Raw genomic sequence first — 22,734 nt, forward strand, 5'->3', positions numbered from 1 at the left:
GCACCTTTTAAATAATCCATTTCTATTTTATTATGTGGTCCCTTGAAATCATTTTAACTTATGTATTAAGATTTAATTCAATACAATGCAATAAAAAATAAAAATAGTATGAAATACATAATCTCCAAGAGAATAATGATGCGTTGAACTTTGTATTAGAATAATGTACAAATCAAAATGTTCTCCATTACTTCATACTATGGCAATGGTCATACAGTTACCGTTAGAAATGCTTACACGAACACGAGTCTTAATAATTATAGTAAAATGTTGTACATCAAAACATGTTGCTGAAAATATATTAAAATTTACCATAAAAATTGGTATAACCAACTCGTTATTTGTGGTGTGGTTTTTTATGTAAACAACCAATGATGATTCATACAAGAATTATATTTTTGCGGCCCATTTGACGCTTGCGTCAATATGCTTTCATGTTATCCCTTCGCATGCATATTTTAAACCAAAGTTGTCAGATTCAAAATAACTGCCCGATGGTTAACCCGCCCTACACTTTCCGCCAAGATGTCAATTAGTCAATCCGCATTCTTGGTTACCCTGTTCTGGAAAGTTCTACCCCTCTCTCACCAGAGGACGTGCTTCGCAAGCGAATGAGTATCAAAACTAAAATCGTCCACTAAAGAAACGAATTGACTCATTTTATTTATTCAATATTTGTCAAATCTTAACGTCTATGTATTTACTAAATAGGCTCACAGTAAATATATTCACTCTTTACGTAATCATTTAATATTATTCCATTGTAAGTATATATTTTGATCGAGATTATTCCTGAATTGGATCCGCCAATGCGTGTCCACCACCTCACTCTAGTTTTGCTATTTCGGGCTAGTTTATCGAAAATGAAAGTAGGTTTTTGTTAAAATTCAGTTATACCTTACGGACATCATCACACATGTGTTAAAATTTCAAATGTGTAAGCAAGTACTCTTGACAATTAAAAATTGTTAATTATTAAAAGACAATACCTTAATTTATAAGTCTAGATAGTTATTGTACACACAATGACACCGCCAATGTATTTTTAATGACAGGATTTTGTAGCAGACAATATTGTGATAACAACGCGGTATGTTTCACACGCAACGGAGACCACAATTGTTTATGCCGTCTTGGATTCGTAGGAACAACGTGTTCTAAGGGTAAGTTATAAAGTTTAAAGTAGTTATCCATACAGCGAAACTAAACATTGTTGTTCATTCCTTTACAACATTCATTTTATTAATTAATTTATTTATTTAATAAGCTGTGCACATTAGAATGAATTGAGAAGAGTTTCTAATTTACTTAACATGACGTTTAGGTGCCATTACCTTTATAGTCCTCACAATTTCTAATAATGATAATGATTTACATTCAATACATTATTTGATTTTCTGAACTGATATTAGAGTAAGTATAAACGTTAAAGAATATTTTTAATATGTCTTTCAATTCCAATTTTTTAAAGTTATTTTTTAGTATTTGTTAATACGTTTTATATGCTTTGTTTTATTTTATTCAGTAGTTATTTTTCATATAGCAAATGTTATTGTTGTGCTTGGGAAATTGTTTCCTTTTTAAAAAATTTCAAAACAGCTTTAAAAATATGGAAAATACAATAAATGTCATATATGTATTTTCTGCAAAACGTTTTTGTGTATTGAGTTTAATATGAAAGGTGAACCACACATTGGTTGAAACTATTCTATACCTTGTAAGTTGGGTGTTATCAAACAGACTTTAATCACACACATCTTGGTTTTATCCAAAATCTGTTTATTGTAAATTTCTTCAGTTTTTATATTTAATCATATGCGGGGTTTTTTTTTCAACATATCAACATCTTGTCCATATGCATTTTTGAAAAACTCGCACAATAATTTAATCAACGTTTGAGTCCGAAAACATTGATATCAAACGATGGTATTAAGTTTTTAAGAAATCGGGTCTTTCAAATTCTAATGTTGCGTAAAAACTCAAAATTAATTTCATCACATGTTGACCCCAAAGTAAAAGTATTTTGTTAAGCTGAAAATAATTCTTTCAGGCACATAGCATCAGGGGGCCAGGGGGTCTGCTCCCTCCCTCCTCCCTTTTTTGTCATAGAAATTCATCACTCGTCACTCTTGAGTCTTTGTAAAATTTTGAAGTGTAAATAAGGAAACGAACCGTGAAATTGAAGTTATAGGTAAATTACGCAACCCCCCCCCCCCCCCAACCCCAACCCCCCCCCCCCCCGATTATGATTTTCATGATTTTGGGACGTAGCCGTTTTAGATCACCTTATTCGAGCGCACAACTGAGCTTTTCTGATCAAAATTTGTCCGTTTTCTGTCGTCTTTGGCGTTGTTGAAAACTTTTAACATTTTTATCTTCTTCTCTGGAATCACTGGGCTAATTACAAACAAACTTGGCACAAAGTTAGTTAGGTAAAGGGCAATAAAATTCGTTCAAATGAAGGGCCACAATTAATCAAAAGGGGAAAAAAATTAAAATTATTGAAAATGTGTTGGTATTTTTAAAAAATCTTCTTCTTAGAAACCAATTGCCCAGAAAAGCTGAAACTTGTGGTGAAGCATCTTCGGGTAAGGTAGATTCAAATTTGTTCAAATCATGATCCCAATGGATAGGGTGGACCGGACCATCTGGGGTCAAATGTTTACATTGTAATATAAAGAATAAAGCGTTAAAAATCTTCAAAAAAACACATCAGCCAGGAAAGCTGAACCTATGTGAAAGCTTCCACAGGTAGGGTTGATTCAAGTTTGTTGAAACTATGATCTCTGAGGGTAGGGTGGAATCGCAATGAGGGTTAAATGTTTACATAGGAATATATAGAGATCTTTTTTCTCAGAAACCAATCAGCCAGGAAAGCTGAAACTTGTGTGGATACATTTTCAGGCTGGGTTGATTCAAGTTTGTTCAAACCTCCGGGTGTAGGCTGGGGCTACAATGGGGGTGAGGTCAAATTTTTACATAGGAATATATAGAGAAAAGTCTTTTAAAATCTTATTTCAAAAACCGATTGGCCAGAAAAGCGGAATCTTGTATGGAAGCATCCTTAGGTAAGGTTGATTTAATTTTTGTTCAGACTATTATCCTCAGGGGTAGGGTGGGGCCACCATTTTACATAGGCATATATAGATAAAAATCTTCTCAGAAACCGATTGGCCACAAAGGCTGAAACTTGAGTGGAAGCTTCCTGAGGTAAGATGAGTGTTCAAATCATGATCCATGGGGTTAGGCTGGGGTTACAACGGGGGAGGGGGACGGGGGGAAAATATTTTACATAGGTATATGTAGATAAAAATCTTTAAAAAAAATTTCCTCGAAGAGCCATTTAACAAAAAGGTTGTAACTTTAGTGAAGGCAACCTCAGGTGGTGTAGATTTAAATTCTTTAAAATCAAAATTTTGAGTAGAGTTGGCCCACATTGGGGATCCAATTTTACCAGCAAAAACATTTTGATTATTCACAAAAACTGAAATGTTATAATATATGGTTTAATTTATTTGCAAGCATTTTGACATATTGCTGATTTTTAAAAAAAAATCAGACTTTGGTCCTTGGACGATTTATCGACCTCACAAAGGGTTCATAGTTTGATGTAGGTTTTTATCCCACATATTCATAATTGTTTCAAATCATTTTAAAAACTGCAATGCTCAACATGTACAATACTGCATAGTCCAGATATTTTGTATAAAGACTCCATTAAACTGACTTTATCATGCTTATGGTTCCTCAAGTGAGCGATGTGGCCCATGGGTCTTTTGATTTTTGCTTTTTGATAAGCTTTTTAATAAAAGCGCCCCCACCCTTAAAAAACGATGACACGTGCCTGTTTTTAGATGTAATACGGTATTTAAACAAACGAATCAATTACAAATTGTTACCTTTCCGAATGAAAAGTGTGTCTGTTTTGCGCTAACCTTACAACTGTTAAATAATCCCAGCTCTTTTAGAATATTAACTTTGTCTATGCCTTTTTTGACCATGTGCAACATTATTAATTTTATAACCATATCATAAATAATTGTTAAATGTAACATCCGATAACCATTGAGAAAATATAGTGTCAATATAATTATAGAAAAAAAGTAAGAACATATTTATACCGGCACTTTCTAAAGAAGGTTCGGGTAAATTGTTGTATAATTTCATTTAATGTATCAAATAATTAATACCAACTATTGATGATTACAGAAATCAATCAAAATTTAACAGACTCTACTGAAAATGGGGTAAGAAAATGTATTAATATCTGTTCCTCTATTCATTTTTGCGTTTTAATATGAAACATTTAATCATTATCACCTTGTTTTTAGGGACATTTCAAACCAATGAGTCTCATTACAAACCTAACCTGCTTCATCAGTTCGCCCTGTTTTGTACCAATCAGTATTGCAAGAAATGTGCATTCCATGTAGGTATTATTTAGTATTTTATTGTGATTACAATAAAAAAAAAATAATTTTGATCGGCATTTGTAATCAATACAATGTCTTCTCATAGACCAGTGGTAGACATCGGCTTCTCGGATAAAACTTTAGAGGTCCAGTCACTGGATTTAGAATCGGAATCACCTGCCAGAGGAATTGTCCGTGGAACCCTGACGGTTATTGGTCACGAGCTTGGGTCCAAACTTATATGTCTAGATTCTGTAGCTAATCCAAAGTAATTGTTATTCTTCATCTTATATGACATTGTTTTCTTCAATTTTAAAACAAAGCTAATATTCATTTCCTTTCATTGCTAGAACAGCTAAGATAGAAGATGAGATATGTTTCCGAATTAGTGTTATACAAGGTATTTTTTCAAATTGTATTCAAGCTATAGTATATGCAACATATAGATATTTCTTTATAGTAAGGCTTAACTCAAATTAATAATTTTTCAGGACATATTCTGGAACCAATAGAGGTAATGATATTGGTTGGGTGTTTTTTTTCAATATTAAGTGCAAAATACTCTCTTAACCTTAATTTTCAAATCCCTTTAACGCATTTGGGGGTTTTTTTTTACTCCGACCGTGTTATCTTTAAAATTTAAATCACAGGGTACGGACATTGTTTCTATAGTAAAGAAAACACAAAGTCAATTTGTAAATGATGGATTAGGATACCAAATTATTTAACAAATTAAAATATAGCAAGGACAAGGTATACAGATATTTAATAACACAGTACAAAAGGGAAAACAAAAGATTTATAAATTGTCTTAAATATTTTATAGACGAAGCCATATTTTATCAAACCTACACTGCCAGATTCAACGGTTTTACAATGCGTTGTAAATAAACAATGTTACTTGAGTTTATGGGCGAAAAACAAAGTGGGAGTGGAGAAGTGGTAAGCTATAATTATATGTAAAGTAATCGTAGTTTATCTATTGTAAGACATGACCAATTTAAGATGTATTCTGGATTATCGATAGTCCACAACTAGAAGTCGACAAAACTATCGAAGATGGAGTGTATATCTTTCCACTTCAAGATACAACACATCAGCCCTGCGTTTATGATAGCGTTTTATTCATTGACCACGTCACCGATCTCGAAATTTGTTTCTCTCTTCCGTTTGAAGCATCGTAAGTACACATGTGAGTCTCTAAAATTCAAACAAGACTATTTTTGTAAGTTTGATTTAAAATAATTTGTTTAACAGAAAAAAGAATGCATTTTTTTTTTGCAATTCGTTTTCATCTACAGTTTTACTTTACTTTTAGTTCTGAAAGAGATAAAAGGTGTTATACCGTACTTGTCCGCCAAAAGTTCACAGGTGTGTAAAACACAAGGAACAACGTCTTTATTTAATATTACATTTGTTAAAGTTGTACTGAAACCAAAAAGAAAGCTAGATGATGATGGCCTTTTTATAACTTTATACATCTATTTAAAAAGAAGGGATTTTTAGAAAGATATGTAATTTGTTGGCCTACCAGCCTCCACAGTAATGGTCTTAAGTTATCATGATAATAATACTTTTCATCGAGGAAAAAACTTTTAAAAAGTATTGCACACACTATATATATGGGGTAAAAAAACCAAAATGATAGCAAGGAATTGAAATTGTTTCCCACTTGTCTATCTCAAGATACCTCAGTTTCAATACCTCCCTTTCTACTCTATGGACACAGCCCTGTGAAAACACTCATAAAATTATCTTCATTGTTGTAGATAAAATCTGCATCATCAAAGGCAATTGGATATTTTATATTCGATTTTTGTATATCTTACAGCTAAAGGCTATTGTGCTGGAATGTCCTGTTACAATGATGGATTCTGTGACGGAAGTTCGCCATCTTCCCAATGTCTTTGTCGATCTGGATTCTCTAACTATAACTGTTCTCATGGTTTGTTTTTATCATCATTTTGATCGTTTTAATCTTATTATTACTATTATCATTTTATTGTGAATGTGTACTCAAAAAGGAAGACATGTAGTCATTGATATTAATTAACAGCATGGCAATCTTTGATTTAATGGTAGATATTCTGTTCAAGGTAGATGCTGTTTCCATAAAACAATATCCTTTAATTTTTAAAAGAAAATGTTTGTTTAATTGACAGATAGTTTTTTAGATGACCATTTATTTTATGTTTTTATTAAATTTTTGATTGAATTTTTAGCCATTATAAGTTTCCTTGATGCAAACGTTCCCGAAACACATTTTTGAAAACTCGTAGATTTCGAGAAAGAATGTTACTAAGATTATTTGGTCAACAAAGGAAATAAATTTGTTGAAATATTACCAGCTAAATGGATATCATTTGGCAATTGCTTTACTTAATTATGAATCGCCGTTTAGTCAAAATACGTAAATACCACAGAGAGAACTTCGGGTCAAATTTCCCAGGATACTACAATAACTTTATGCCAATGCCAAGCACTGTCCAAAGAACATCTTTACAGCAAATGACAGTAAACTTATATGATATTTAACAAAGGTTAGAAAGAGAATGATACTTTTCTAATTTTCAGCATAAAGATTTTCAAAACTAACGTTAATATTGACAATTATTGCATCTGCTAGGCTAGAACCCGGGTCCATTTGCATGAAAATCGAGTAATCCACCGATCGAGCTAAAAGGTTACCCCCTCCCCTAACCAGCCACAGCTGGTTTAAATACTACAGTTTGTATTTTCAAATGTTTGAGAAATAAATATTCATACCTTTTCTCAGGGCCGCAAAATTCCATTTTTAGGAACAAGAAACTCTTTATATAAAATTGTATATTGTAATCTCACTTTAATAGTATTTTTTCATTATCAAATAACTACGTCAATGGTCTACTTTTCATGCTGACCTTTAAATGCCTTAAAATTGGTCCACTCTAATTAAGGTTTCCTTTACTACTAGCAAAAAGATTTAGATGGTGGAAAACAGTGAAATATGGATATCTATACTCAAACATATTTGAACATGATTTATTCTGAATTTCCTCCATCGATTTTCCAAATTCTAGCATTTTTTGATCGAGTATTACTAAAAAAGGACTTATAGGAGTTCAAAAACGTTGATTGTCAAAAAGAACTTATTCTGTTTGTATTTCGTTGGTATTGAAATAATGCAAGCTCAATTTTTGAGATATGCTATTTTGAAATAATTTTATTTATTTTTGGATTTCCTATTGCGTATCGGGCAGTAACCTGAAATCATTTATGAGATAAAACAGCGATGAAATATGACGCAATAAAACACATAGAGACATTGAAAAAAAAAATTAAAAAATCTTGTCCGAATTTTCTCTGTTTTTATTAGGTCACCTGAGTAAACTCAGGTGACCTATTGCTATCTGTTTTCGTCCGTCGTTGTGCGTCGTGCGTTAACATTTTTACATGTTTAACCTATTAAAAACTACATAGCCAATTGTTAGGTGTGAAGCATCTCTATGGTAAGAAGATCTAAACTGGGAAATTCATGGCTCTGCCACCGCCATGGCGCAAATTGTGAGGCCAAATGTTTAAAAAAGTGAAATTTTCAATAATCTTCTTCTCTATTCCCACACATGTGAGGAAAAAACCGAATGTATGGTTATGATGTCCATGAAGCCCTCTACTAAAAATTATGAAATCCATGGCTCCTGGAGCTCAGGGTCTAGGGTGGGGCCAATATAGCCTTATTGTGTATAAATGAATCAAATCTAAAATCTTCTTCTTTACTCCAATATATTTGTGAAAAACTAAATGCACGGTTATGGTTATGATGTCCATGAAACTCTCTACTGAAATTGTGAAATGCATTGCCCCTTAATTACGGGTTTAAACCTTGTTGGAAATATGGCCATATATTGTTAATGCAAATTATGTAAAACAAAAAAAAAACAAAACAAAAAACAAATCTTTTCTCTCACATCTGTTAGAAAAACTGACCTCATAAATTTTGTATCCCCTGGATACGGGGTTTAACTTTAGAACTGGATCTATAATGTAAATGCATATAATGTTTAAAAGTTGTCTTCTGTACTCTCACAGACTTGTGAGGAAAACCGAACTCATAATTATGTAGACAAGGAAGCCTTCTACCAAAATTATAAATTTCATGTCCCGCGGGGTAGGGTTTCTGAATCCAAATCAAACTAGTCATAAAGTGTTAATGTATTTAATGTTTAAAAAATCGTCTTCCTGACTTCTGCTTATACTAAATAAAAACTGATTGTATAAAAAGATAGGAAATGAAGCCATCTATCGAAATTTTAAATTCATGTCTATCAGTCTAGGGATTTGAATCTAGGACGGGGCCAAAACACTGATATTGTGTATCGAGTAGGGGTTCTTAATGCATGGTGTGGTCAAAATTGTCATAAAGTGTTAATGTTTATAATGTTTTAAAACATCTACTGACACAGAATAGAAACTGACTGCATATTTAGAAGAAAAAAATTAGACTGTCATCTTTGATAATATTTCATGTTATCACCTACATGTAAGGCAATGGTTATGGGGGGACATATTTGTCCTATTATTTTTATTCAGCTCAGAATTTTCATTAATAGAAATGAATTAATTCACATAATAAAAGAACAAGAATGAAGCTGTAAATCAAAGTTGAGATATTGTGAAAGCATTTTTAAAGAGTTGAGACAGTCAATGGAGTCATCTCCCCTTTCGTCTTCATTATGGAGTTAATTCCCTTTGCTTGTTCATATTTAGTAATTTATACCATTTAGTATAACGTAATATAAGAAGTTGTATGATCAGGAGAGTTATACAAGCATTTTTATCATTTAAAACAAAAACAGTTCTTGAACTTTGTAAATAAATAAATTGACTTGAATGGTAAAGTAATAATTGACTAACCCAAATCATTGATACGCAGTTCATGTAAAATTATTTTGGTATATATACCAGATGGTGATATTTTACAGTAAGAGGTTTATTATTCAGTTTAAGGCTAGACCAGGAGATGTTAGAAATTATTTAAGCCTATTTGTTTTCTGTTTAAATGTCCAAAAGAGAGTTTCTGTCTGCCTTTGGGGGTGGAGAATGAGAGGTTGGATTAAATAAAACATATATACTAGGAACCTTGTCTTAGTTTATCTATGAAAACATATTAACACAAAACATATCATGAAAGTTAACAAATATGGGAAAGCTATTTTTCTATCAGTGTATTGCATCTTTTAAATATCAGGTTATGCACTCTTTTATTAAAAGTTTTACGCTAAAATTATCAGTTTCAAATTCCTATTAAAAGGTTTTAGGCCGGGAGAGGTGGTCATCATTTCAATATTATAATTTGTCTTCTTCAGAATGAATCTTGAACACTCAAATTCTGAATAATCGGTATCCGTGTAGAGTCTTCAAATTTATTTATTTTGTTTCTCACGTGATGAAATCTTGTGTAGCCAAAATGGCTTTTCAAGATATTTGATCGCGTACTTATCAAGCTCTATCCCGGTAACTTTCTGAAAAATAAATATTTCCGTGACGAATCAGGTAATGTCCATTATAGAAAATAGGTGGTAATTGGATTTGCCATGGTGATTATCAGTTCCCCAATACAACAAAACATGGATTGATACTATATGAATAACGGTGGTCATCAAAATTAGTAAATGCGATTTCAGCAGTCGATCTTCTCAGAGTGTGTTATCTTATAACAGATTGGGAACAATTCCTCTGTAGATAGACAGTCTCGTTATAAGCGAGATCATCCCTTTTTACACTTATAAAAACATTCCAGTAAATGCAGGATTTCGACACAATTTGTTTAAAAAATGTTTACTTTAAACAGAAGAATATGCAGAAGAATATTTTCACATTTTTATTGATAATCAGGGCGTACTACTAAATGTATGTTTCAAACTTAGATATTTACAGTTAAGTTTCACTAAAATCCAGTTAATAACTATATATATTCAGCAGTTTTCTTATGGAAGAGTCTAGCGGTAATAAATGTTATTAGGTGACACGGGACAGTTTTTATGATTCAATTCATTGTAGCCAGGGGATGTGTCTTTGGAACTCTGTAACTAGATTTCCCTGAGTTTCCATTCAGCACAAATACCTTTAAATTACTCTTTATATGAACAATCACCAATTTCTGAAGAAAATTACTAGTCAAAAACTGTATAAATTTCTGCAAACTGGTTTTTATGAGATTTAGACCCTTTCATATTTTACTATTTTTTATGATTTTCAGCTTTTTAGACCTCACTGAGCTAATTCCCTGCAAATGGTTGACCCTCTGTACTGTGTTGCACCATCACATGTCAGCAACTTACCGGTGTATAGTTTATAATGTCACATTCACTTACTTTTCGTGTTATTTTACCTCCCGTCTGTAACTTGCAAGTTCACTGTGTAAACACAACAGTCATAGCCGCAGGTTTCGCATTTTAATTCTGATTCTAATGTACCTAACATAAGGGGCCTACATATTGCATATCAAATTCAACAAGAGACATCCTTCTAACTAATAATAATCATTAAAAATAATTTCATAAATTTTAGCAATACCCAAAAGCCTTCCGGGTACTTTATTCGAAACTGACCCTTGCTACCTTATTTTTTTAATATGTTAAGTTGTATAAAGAATTCTTTCAAAAATTGATTCATTTTATATGAAAATGTAGTTCATCGATTTTCTCTCATCGTTTATTAGCAAACCTGAGCTTAAAGCTCAAGTGAGCTATTCTGATCACATTTTGTCCGTCGTCCGTCTGTACGTCCGTCTGTTCGTCTGTAAACGTTTTACATTTCGAACTTCTTCTCTAAAACCGCTTGGCCAATTTCAACCAAATTTGGCACAAAGCATTCTTATGTGAAGGCAAATATTAATTGCAAAATTGATTTTTATTCAAAGCGGAGAAAACCTCAAAACTGTAGAAAAAGGGGGGTGCATTTTCAAAAATCTTCTTCTCAAGAACTACTGAGTCAAATTCAATGTAATTTAGTATAAATAATCCTTATGGAAAGGAAAATATAAATTGTAAATATTATGGGCTAGTTCTGTTTCAAATCTGAGTTATTACGAAAAGAATAATAAAGGAAACGCCTGTTTCAATCAGTTTATATCTTCGGTATTCCATGAGTCTTGGTAAAATAGGTAGGCAAACCCGGGCCGGGGCCGGGGCAAAACAAAAGATCTCATTAAAATTTTCAGGATATGTTACGGACCAGTATATTTGTATTCGCTGTAGATATTGCTGCAAAACAATGCGTATTTTGGAATTGACGATTGCCGATCTGCCCGGGCTTTTATTTTGCCCCGGCCCGGGTTTGCCTATAATTTTCATAACCTGGGAACTATCGCCTGTATTTTGTAACTTTTGTGCATCAAATCAAACAGAGACTTCGATAAATCGGACAGTTAACTGTTTACCTGCACAAATTAAGCAAAATCTGGTGTATTAAAAAAGTACTAAAATACAATTCATTCTATCGGTAATTCGTTATGATCTATTGCGTAATGGTAGATTAATGCAATGTGTTTTGTTGAGATGCTCAGCATTTTTAACCGGGTTTTCCAACGGAAAAATCCGGTTATTAAAATGGTGAAAATGGCGTGCGGGCGGGCGGGCGGGCGGGACGCTGCCAAAAGGGTACCCTCATTGTACGTATAACTCCTCCTACAGTTTTCAAGATAGGAAGTTGTTCTTTTTCAGATCAATTGTACATCTATCAGATGTGTGGTTATTGCCAGGATTTTGATTTCCGATAATTTATCGAAAAAATACCAGCTTTTGAACTTAGTCATTTTTGGCAAAATATTGCATATAGGATACCCTCATTGTACGGATAACTCCTCCTACAGTTTTCAAGATAGGAAGTTGTTCTTTTGCAGATCAATTGTAAATATATCAGAGGTGTGCTTATTGCTAGGATTTTGATTTCCGATAATTTATCGAAAAATATTAGCTTTAGAACTTAGCCATTTTTTGGGGAAAATGTTGCATAAAAGGTACCCTCATTGTACGGATAACTACTCCTACTGTTTACATAACTTCCTTTTATTAGCTCACCTGAGCTGAAAGCTCAAGTGAATTTTTCTGATCACCTTTTGTCCGTCGTCCGTCTGTCCGTCTGTCTGTCCGTCCGTCCGTCCGTCTGTAAACTTTTTACATTTTGAACTTCTTCTCTAAAACCACTTATCCAATTTCAACCAAATTTGGCACAAAGCATCCTTATGGGATGGCGAATATAAATTGCAGATATAAAAGTCCGATCTGTATTCAAAGCGGAGAAAACCTTGAAACTGTAGAAAAAGGGGGGTGCATTTTTAAAAATCTTCTTCTCAAGAACTACTGAGTTCAATTCAACGTAGTTTAGCATAAATTATCCTTATGGGAAGGAAAATATAAATTGCAAAAATTAAGGTCTAATTCTGTTTCAAATCTGAGTTATTACGAAAATGATAATAAAGGAAAGGCGTGTTTCAGCTTGGGTTCGGCATCCGGTAAAATGGGTAGGCAAGACTTGGCCTGGGCAAATCAAAAGATTGCCAGTTATTAATCTGCCAATCTCATTAAAATTTCAGGATATTTGATGGACCAGTAATATTTGTTTTCACTGTAAATATTGCCGCAAAATAATGCGTATTTGGAATCGACGATTGCCGATCTGCCCCGGCTTTTATTTTGCCACGGCCCGGGTTTGCATACCCATTTTACAAAGACTCGTATTCCATAATTCTAAAACGAGGTTCTTTGTTTATAGTAGCCATGACCTTATACGAAAAAGGGTCGATCTTACTAAGATGAATTTGCTTGTTATGCAACAGTTCGCGTATAAAGGGAAATTTTGAAACATGCAAAATATATTGGTGCCGATTTTGTGAAGTAAATTGAGGCTAAATATTTCAATGCGTTGACAGTTTTCACACATGACGTTGGTGTTAGCTTGTTCTGATTTTCGTTTCGTTTTCATTAATTATGCTTTGTTACCTTGGAACTCTCGTCTGTATTTCGTGATTTTTACGTATCAATTCAAACAGAGACTTCGGTAAATCAAACAGTTATCTGTTTACCTGCGCAAATTTAGCAAAATCTGATGTATCAAAAAAGTACTGAAATACAATTCGTTCTTTCGGTAATTCGGCATTATCTTTTGCGTAATGGTAGATTAATGCAATAGGTTTTGTTGAGATGCTCGGCATTTTCTCGAGTTTATTCAGTTTAAATAGAGTTTGATATCGCTGACGGAAATATGTAGGTATATACATGTATATATATGATTCATTTCGAAAAAATAAATTGTGATCTTTATTTGTAATAGTGCATGTTTCTTGTGTTTAATTGTTTACAATTTCTATTTACTAACCATATTTGAGTGTTAAGCTTCGAATTATAAGCAAGATACAGAGATTTGCTCACAATTCTATGTTTGTACACAGATCTTAAAAACTAAAGATTAAAAAAGTAAAAATTTGTCTTTATTTATTAAGAACATTTTCAAAGTCTGTTCTTCCAGAAACCAACTTTAACAGCTTATTGTATTGTAAACTTAACCTTTTTTCGTCATTATTACTCCTACTGTACATGTGATCCTTGACTGTGTTTGTGTACATTTGTATAAACTGATTTTGAACCTCAAATACCAGTGAACTGGTCTTGAGTGAATAAAAGAATTGAAAATCTTAGGCCATTCTTTTTTTCCATTTTAAATGCTGAATAGGAAATACCAAGTTAAAAATATTAAGCTGAATGTAATAAACTCATGTGAACAAAATATGACTCAAACCTAGGGGAACTGTGAGCTCTGTATCTTGCTTATAATTCTACGATTGACGCTGAAATTTTGGTTGAACATTAGAAATTCTATATGAATTAGGGTATGTTAAATACTTGTACAAACAGAATAAAAGAATGATATTCTGTATATACCTACTCTCTGGGCTCTTTATACAATAAATAATGTGAAATCTACATAAATTTTGATAGTTTTTCAGACACGAGTAAATAAAAACGACATCTTTAAAACAGTTTCCATAGTTCTGACACATTTCTGTTGCAGGGATAAAGTAATTATCGCTATTCCTAAGAAAACATCACAGCGGAAAATTATCCTGGTTTGTACGCGAGGTAAATAACATTTAATTATAATGGAGAAGACATTAAATTTTTGAATGTTTTTAATTTGAGAATTTTAATTTGAGGAATTGAGCACATTGAGGTACAATTATCTTCTTCACATCTATACATGTAGGATTTTAAAAATAAAATACAATAGCTATTATATTTTTTTTTAAAATACAATAACAAGTAAGTAGTTGATGAAAAAAATGTACCTATATGCTCTCATATATTTTGATCGCTTTAAAAAGTGGGGGGAGGGGGTAGAGCGAAAATATAGGGAATTGGAAGTTAACAACTTAACAGTGTACCCCTACCAAATGTTTAATTTTATATCTTGCGTAGGATTTTCTTATTCTGGTAAAAAATAGTATTTCATGAAGGTACAATGTCAAATATTACGTGTATGCAAAAATATGTGTAAAATTCGAATACTTGACAATATTTATTTTTGTTATTCTACCGAGGGACCATATGGCACATATCTTTTGAACGCCCATTGTTGCTCAGGTGAGCGATGTGGCCCCATGGGCCTCTTGTGTTTTAGCTCACCTGAGCTGAAAGCTCAAGTGAGCTTTTCTGATCACCCGTTGTCCGTCTGTCCGTCCGTCCGTCTGTCCGTCTGTAAACTTTTTACATTTTGATCTTCTCTAAAACCATTAGGCCAAATTTAACCAAATTTGCCACAAATCATCCTTATAAGAAGGTGAATATAAATTGCAAAAATAAAAGGCCAGATTGTATTCAAAGCGGAGAAAACCTCGAAACTGTAAAAAAGGGGGTGCATTTTAAAACATCTTCTTCTCAAGAACTACTGAGTTAATCTTAACGTAATTTAGCATAAATCATCCTTAGGGAACGGTAAATTTAAATTGCAAAAATTAAATGCGAATTCTGTTCCAATTTTGAGATAATTGCGAAAATACTAATAAAGAATGGCTCGTTATTCCATATATCGTAGACTGGCAATTCATTGCGATAGACTGAGTCTTAGGTTATGACAGGTATCGCCAGTCTACCGCATCTCGAAAACGAGGTTCTTAATTTGAAGCTGGCAGTTTGTTGTGCAACAGTTCACGTGCGAATATAATCTATGAAACATGGAAATAACATTGGTGCCGATTATTGTGAAGTAAACTGAGGTTAAATATTTCAACGCGTTGTCATTTTCACTTGTGAGGGTGGTTTTAGCTTGTTTTGATTTTTTCGTTTCATTTTGCTTTTTAACTTGGGGAAACAATCGCCTTGTATTTGGAACATAGACTTCGGTAAATAGGCAGTTGATTGTTTACCTGCGAAAATGATAAAATCTGATGCATTAACAACGTACTAAAGTGCATTTCCCTCTGTTTTTATTGTTTATTAATTTCTAATTGTGTCAACAAGGATCAAACAAGGGAGCGACTTTGGTTGAAATAATCGATTTTTGATCGGTAACTTCGCCTTTGAATTTGAAGTAGCCATGTATTCCGAGTTCATAATCGTGTAAATTAAATCCAAAGACAATAAAAGAGATGTTTATGAATTTAAAAAGGCGTTTTCACAGCCTCAGTTAAACCCTGTTGTGATTAATCACCCGCGACTGTCTTATCTTTAGAGGTTATAAATACGGGTGATGCAAACACGTATACCATGCATTGAAAATTACAATCGATAATCATTACATTTCTTGTTGATACTACAATTAGAAGGTAACTTGTAATTATTTAATAACTCTGCCAAATTAATGCAAAACCGTTTGTTTACAGTTATCTTCAAAACTAAAAACTGTTGTAATTGGGTCATATGGTAGGACTAATTTCTCCAAAATACACAGTGCATAAACTGATTTTGTGTCACCTGGATAACTCAATTAGAAATCATTTTATCTATATAATATATGAATGCATTAAAAAATGAAATTAAACAAATTGGATAAGTTTTTAAAAGTTGCACATCATTCTACGACTGACGCTGAAATGTTTGTTGATCATTGGAGTTGTCTTGCTAAACATTATATACTTGTATACAGAAAAATCAAAAGGATGATGTACTATAACTACTTTCTGGGGTCCTTTCTCATTTGATAAATTATTTGAAATCTGCAACAATTTCTCAATTTTTCAAACGAGTAAATAAAAACTTCTTTTAAACAGTTCTGACACATTATAATTATGAGGATATCCGTGCATTGTCATTATTTTAAAGAAAATATTGCAGCAGAAAATCATCTTGGTTTGTAGCCGTTTGTTGTTTTTGAGGGAATATGAAATAATTAATTGGCCTTAGTACAGAACTGATACCTGTATGCCTGACAATACATTAAATTATATAGCTGTTTAACACATCATGTGACATCATTTTCCAGTCAAATGTTTTCATCGATCAAGTGAGTAAGGATATAAAACGTCACACAAGTTTACATCAGGTAAACAATTATTTAAGGGAAGACCAAATAAGATTTTTACTGTAGCCTCAGCAACTTTTGTTACAGAGTTCAAACACTGCGTACTGCCCTCCAGACTAGCTGGCGATTCTCTGTCCGTCAATCTTTGTTAACTTTCACATATGAGATATCAGCTGTGAAAATGAAATGTATCTCATCTGCATGGTATATTCATAGAGCATGGCATCTTAAATAAACACACTAAAAATATTCACTTAGATGTGGAAAATGAAAAATACACTAATTTAAGTTCGATATTTTTTTTCATAAATACCAATATACCAAACAAGAAATATTGCAGGTAAATGGTAACTAACTTTTCCAGTATTTTCATCAAATAAAATAAATATGCATTGCATGGCCTCGAAGACAACATTTTAATGAAATAAAATGTTGGCATTCTTTAATTGTGTAGATTCAAAATCTTCAAATTATGATTACACACAATAAGGTAGGCCCACAATGGGTGCTGATTTTTTAACTGATATACGTCTTAGGAAATGTATGGGGTTTTTTTTCTTAAATGAGCTAATACTGTTCACATATGTGCAAAAACTGTAGGAAATAATATACCGGTGTTATATATAATTAATATATCAAAATATATTTTCACCCCTACCCCTTTATAAAATATTGAGATTTAGATCAGAAAAGTATCATGGTACTTAACTTTGCTATATTTAAGGACACACGAGACGTTCCTCAATTTTATATAATTTTCCTTGATAAATTATTCCTTATTATGCCCCCCTTCGAAGAAGGGAGGGAATATTGCTTTGCTGCTATCTGTCGGTCGGTCCGTCGGTCTGTCGGTCGGTCCACCAACAGTTTCCGTTCATTTTCTTCGCAGGGGATGAAATGAAATTTAATATACAGGTTTATCATGATAATATCTAGGTCAAGTTCGATATCGGGTACGGTCGATCAATTTTTGACAGAGTTATGGCCCTTTGACGTAGAACAATTCTAGTTTTTCTGAGTTTTCGCTCATTTTCTTCGCAGAGGATGAACATATTGAAATGAAATTTGGTATACAGGTTTATCATGTAATATCTAGGTCAAGTTCGATATTAGGTACGATCGAGCAATTATCGACAGAGTTATGGCCCTTGGACTTAGAAAAAATCCGGGTATTTAACAGTTTACGTTCATTTTCTTTGTGGATGTTTCCAAGGGAGGGGGCATATGTGTTTCACAAACATCTCTTGTTTATTAACATTTAAACCTGTTAATTCCCAAAAATTCAAGGTTTATTACCAGGCTATTTTTAGAGCTATAATATTTAGAATTTTCCTTAAAATAGCATGCAAAATACATTTGAATGCTTATAAATAAAGTCATAGATATATATTTTCAATTGAACACTTTATATCTAAATAAAAAGGTATCATAATGATATAACAGGAAAATATATTTATGGAATTACTTGGTGGAAATTTTCACATTGTGGAGATAGGAAAAAATAGAAAATAATGGAAGATAGGTCGCGTCTGACCGTAAAGTGTGTTACGTCAATGTAGTTCGCCATTGTTGCTCAGGTGAGCGATGTGGCCCATGTGCCTCTTGTTCATTGTAATTTACTTAGTACGGGTGCCTTCTTTCAGATTTTTCAATATCCATAAGCTGAAGATGGATCGGTTCAAAAACTTGTAACTTACCGGTGAAATTGACCCAATTAACCCAATAAATATATTTATATGGGTATGACATTGGGTTATTCAGTGACGGGAAATATCGGGCTACGACATGAAATCACCGTTTTTACCGGTAGATGTATTTTAATAGTACATTTCAACAAACATTCATCGGCAGTACCTCTCGGTTGACAGACGAAGGTAGCAACCTTGTTGTATTGTTGTATAAAATGAATGAAGATACAAAGAGATAAGATAATCCTTTTTATTCTGCAGCCACATCAACTTCTGACCAGACCGGCCATTGTGATAGAAAATGTTAAACTCAGTTTCATTGGTTAATATTCCTGATGGTCCAATCAGAATCAGTCTTTCTCGAAGACGTCAAAATCGCTGGCCCTGTCAGAAGTCAATGTGGTTACAGAATAAAAGTTCAGTTTGGAGAGTATTTAAGGAATTTTATCGGAATTTAAGGATGTAGGTAGCGTGCGTTTGATGCGAGATTTTGAAAGATTAGTGCGAATGTTTCTCGACTTGTTGCAATACTGCTGTTGTCATGGGCAAAATCCCATCGTGAGCCCTGGACCGTTAAATAAACTGGCGACTTCGAGAGAATAATGACGTATATCTCCGCTATATTAAGACCCATCAACTTGAAATTCGGCATGAGCGTATCTTAGACATTACTTTTCTGAAAAATACATGCATATTGCAAATGTTGTAGAAATAATTGATTTATAAGGCTTTTGAAGCTAGCTGGTAGTTCTTTATTTATGGTTACATTGAAATTAAAGTTAAAACGGGCTTGGCCCCTGTGAGTTTATCCATGCAAATGTGACATTGTGGAAACTGGCATAAACTAAATGTAGTGTGCATGCGCAAGATTGTAAAATCCGTAAAATTCAGACGATTTCCGGATTTTTAAAAGGAATTTTCGTTGATTATTGATTAGCGAAGCCTGATTGATAAAAAATAAAAACAAATTGGTAATCTTCAAGTACCTATGATGTTTAAAAAATATCTAACAAAAGACAGAACTCTTCCGATTTCTCGGTATTAAAGCCCAAAAATTTGAGTCTATTTTTTATTATAGTAGTATAGATATTATGGGGTGATCAAATACCGGCGGGAGTGATCAATTCTATCATAAAGCCATCCGGGCTTTATTAGAATTTTATACTTAAAGAATTACTTTTTATTCTTTGGATATATATAAAAATGTAAATTGCAATTTGAGGAATGTTACAACATATAAACTAAATTTTTCTGAATCATAGATGTTGGAGTTGCCCAAGGAAACAACAGCTATTCAAATCTACAGGTAAATTGCTTTTTGATTCTTTTGCTATATAAGTGTAACGGGATGAGCGGAGGCTACTCCAAACAACAACAAGACATCTTAAATTTAACAAAATTTAATAACAAAAAAATAAGAGAAAGAAAGAAAAGATAGAAATATAAACACTAAACCACACAAACACTCACACACCTTTCACTCAACAAGAAAAAATATGATGTTTATACAAATGACCAAAGATAAATTAGAAGAGTGTCCGAATCCCCGGGGCTGTAGTCCTGGACCAACTACGGACAACCACAACTAGAGTAGTTTCGTCACCACAATCATCATCATCACCATCGCCATCATAATCATCGACACTATCGTCAACACCATCGCCTACAACACCATAATCATAATAGACATCATCGTCACCACCATAATCATCTACTTCATAATCATCACCGACGTCACCATGAACGACATCATCTACATCACCTTCATCGACATGACCATCATCATCGTCGTCGTCATCATCACCATAACATCATCGTCGTCATCAACATGAACATCGCATCGTCATCGACTTCACCATGAACGACATCATCTACACCATCATCATCGACATGACCATCATCATCATCGTAGTCATCGACATCATAACATCATCGTCGTCATCAACATCAACAATATGACACTACAATAAGTGTACAAGTGACACCATAACACCATAATAAAAACAATATTGTATAATACATCATATAAGTATCTCACTGATAGTATCAAACTATAATAATGTATAAATAGTATTATATTAAAGGCAACATCTCAAAATATTGTAAGTATATGGTAACTAAGTTATTTGTTTACAGTAAACAATATGGCGTCTGAGACTTCCGGTGACGCACTTCCGCCCAAGTAGTTAAGTGGAAAAAGTGACAATAAATTGTAAAATAAAATAACGCATAGAAAATAGCCCTTTAAATCACCGTTTCTTTATACAGCAATAGCAAAAACTGTACTATAGAAAAAGACGAATTCCATTTAAACACTCTCGCTAAAGTCACACATCAGTGAACACACAGGTAACTCTACAGTGAACAATGGTCAAGGTGACTTTATAGGACGACTGCGTAATACTAATAAAAAGGCAAAAATTTACAAATAAACTACACCAAACTAAATAAATACTTACCACGGTCAGCTATCCGTGTCCGCGTCAAATGCTGAACTTGTGAAACTAAAACATGCCACACAGGCTTCTAACACGATACCCCCTTCACACACTAAGCACGTCTTTATTGCTGGACAGCTCGGCCGGGTATATCTTAGCGCCTATTGTTAGCGTCGGCCAAGCACGTTGCAAAGAATTATGGGAAAAATAAAATCGGGTGTGTTCGATATGAACAGTGATTGTCACACACCTCCCCCCTTAAAAAATTGTCCTGCAATTTCAAATAAACAATCACTGAATTTTGAAAATTCTCACGTATTTACAATAAAACCTATATACATACCTGTACTGTCTACTATACATCTCACTGACGACTCAGGTAATCCGCACCCACATTGTCGCTTCCTTTGATTGCAATGATCCTAAAGCGGTATGGCTGAAGCTGCAAAGCCCAACGCATCAGTCTGGAGTTCTCTGTCTTTGCTTTGTTAAGGTAGGTCAGGGGTTGGTGATCAGTTTCAAGTAGAAACTCGCGTCCATAAAGGTACTGGTGGAACTTCTGTATTCCCCACACTACCGCCAAACACTCCTTCTCGATAACAGCGTATGCCTTTTCTCTTGGTTGAAGTTTCCTACTGGCGTACGCTACGGGTAGTTTCTCGTCATCCTCCATCTGTAACAGCACAGCACCTATCCCATCATCTGCAGCGTCCGTGCGTAAAATGAAGGTTTCATTAAATTCTGGCAACTTCAATATTGGCCTTTCTGATAACATGTGTTTCAATGTATCAAAAGCTCGTTGCTGACTTTCAGTCCAAATAACTTTATTTGGTTGGCCCTTCTTCGTAAGATCAGAAAGTGGAATGGCTATCGCAGAGAAATTCGGAATAAACTTTCTGTAGAATCCTGCTAAGCCTAGGAAGGCACGAACCTGTTTCTTGGTTTGTGGTATTGGCGCATTTCTGACTGCATCAATCTTGTCCTGTTCTGGTTCTAGACACTTGTTGCCCACCATATGTCCCAAACAGTCAATCTTGTCAAATCCGATGAAACATTTTGTCGGTCTGGCCGCAAGTCCCGCATCTCTGAGTCGTTCGAACACAGTCTTCAGTATGTGTAGATGTTCTTCAAAGGTATCTGTAAAAACAATGACATCATCGATAAAGTTTTCTACGCCGTTCATACCTTGAAGTAGTTTTCTCATCATACGACTAAATGTTGCCGGCGCGTTTACAAGACCAAACGGCATTGTCCTGAATTGGTACAATCCGGATGGTGTGGAAAAGGCTGTAAGCGGCTTACTCTCGTCAGCCATCGGTACTTGCCAGTATCCTTTGCTTAAGTCTATCTTTGACACAAACTTCTTTCCGGTCATTTTGGAAAATATGCTTTCTGGACTGGGCATTGGTTCTGCATCAAATACCGTAGCACAGTTCAGTCGTCTATAATCAATGCAAAATCGATTCGTTCCATCTTTCTTCCGAGCTATGACAACTGGAGCTGAATAAGGGGAAGATGATGGCTCAATCACATTCAACTGTAGCATTTTCTGAACTTCTTCTGTAATTGTTTTCTCTGTACTGAACGGAATTGGATATGGTTTCACACGCACAGGTTCAGACGATGTCACAACAATCTTATGCTCCACTAAGTTCGTCATTCCAGGTATATCCGTAAATACATCTGAGAACGAATCACACA

At 33.8% G+C, this 22,734-nt stretch overlaps 1 protein-coding gene across 1 annotated transcript in view; it reads left to right on the forward strand.

The window, feature by feature from the left end:
• The window catches only part of LOC136272568 (protein eyes shut homolog), a gene marked incomplete at its 3' end in the record, with an annotated part of 44,943 nt that overhangs the window by 12,519 nt on the left and 9,690 nt on the right, over positions 1–22,734 (forward strand). The window contains exons 5-15 of the mRNA XM_066074311.1: positions 1,056–1,163; positions 4,210–4,247; positions 4,332–4,429; positions 4,519–4,680; positions 4,763–4,812; positions 4,904–4,926; positions 5,239–5,354; positions 5,440–5,592; positions 5,731–5,783; positions 6,244–6,357; positions 19,858–19,901. Of these exons, the coding sequence (XP_065930383.1) occupies positions 1,056–1,163; positions 4,210–4,247; positions 4,332–4,429; positions 4,519–4,680; positions 4,763–4,812; positions 4,904–4,926; positions 5,239–5,354; positions 5,440–5,592; positions 5,731–5,783; positions 6,244–6,357; positions 19,858–19,901 (959 nt within the window). The remainder of the gene's footprint in view (positions 1–1,055; positions 1,164–4,209; positions 4,248–4,331; positions 4,430–4,518; positions 4,681–4,762; positions 4,813–4,903; positions 4,927–5,238; positions 5,355–5,439; positions 5,593–5,730; positions 5,784–6,243; positions 6,358–19,857; positions 19,902–22,734) is intronic.

This window comes from Magallana gigas, unplaced genomic scaffold (genome assembly GCF_963853765.1).
Source record: "Magallana gigas unplaced genomic scaffold, xbMagGiga1.1 SCAFFOLD_32, whole genome shotgun sequence".
Taxonomy (NCBI): Eukaryota; Metazoa; Mollusca; class Bivalvia; order Ostreida; family Ostreidae; genus Magallana; species Magallana gigas.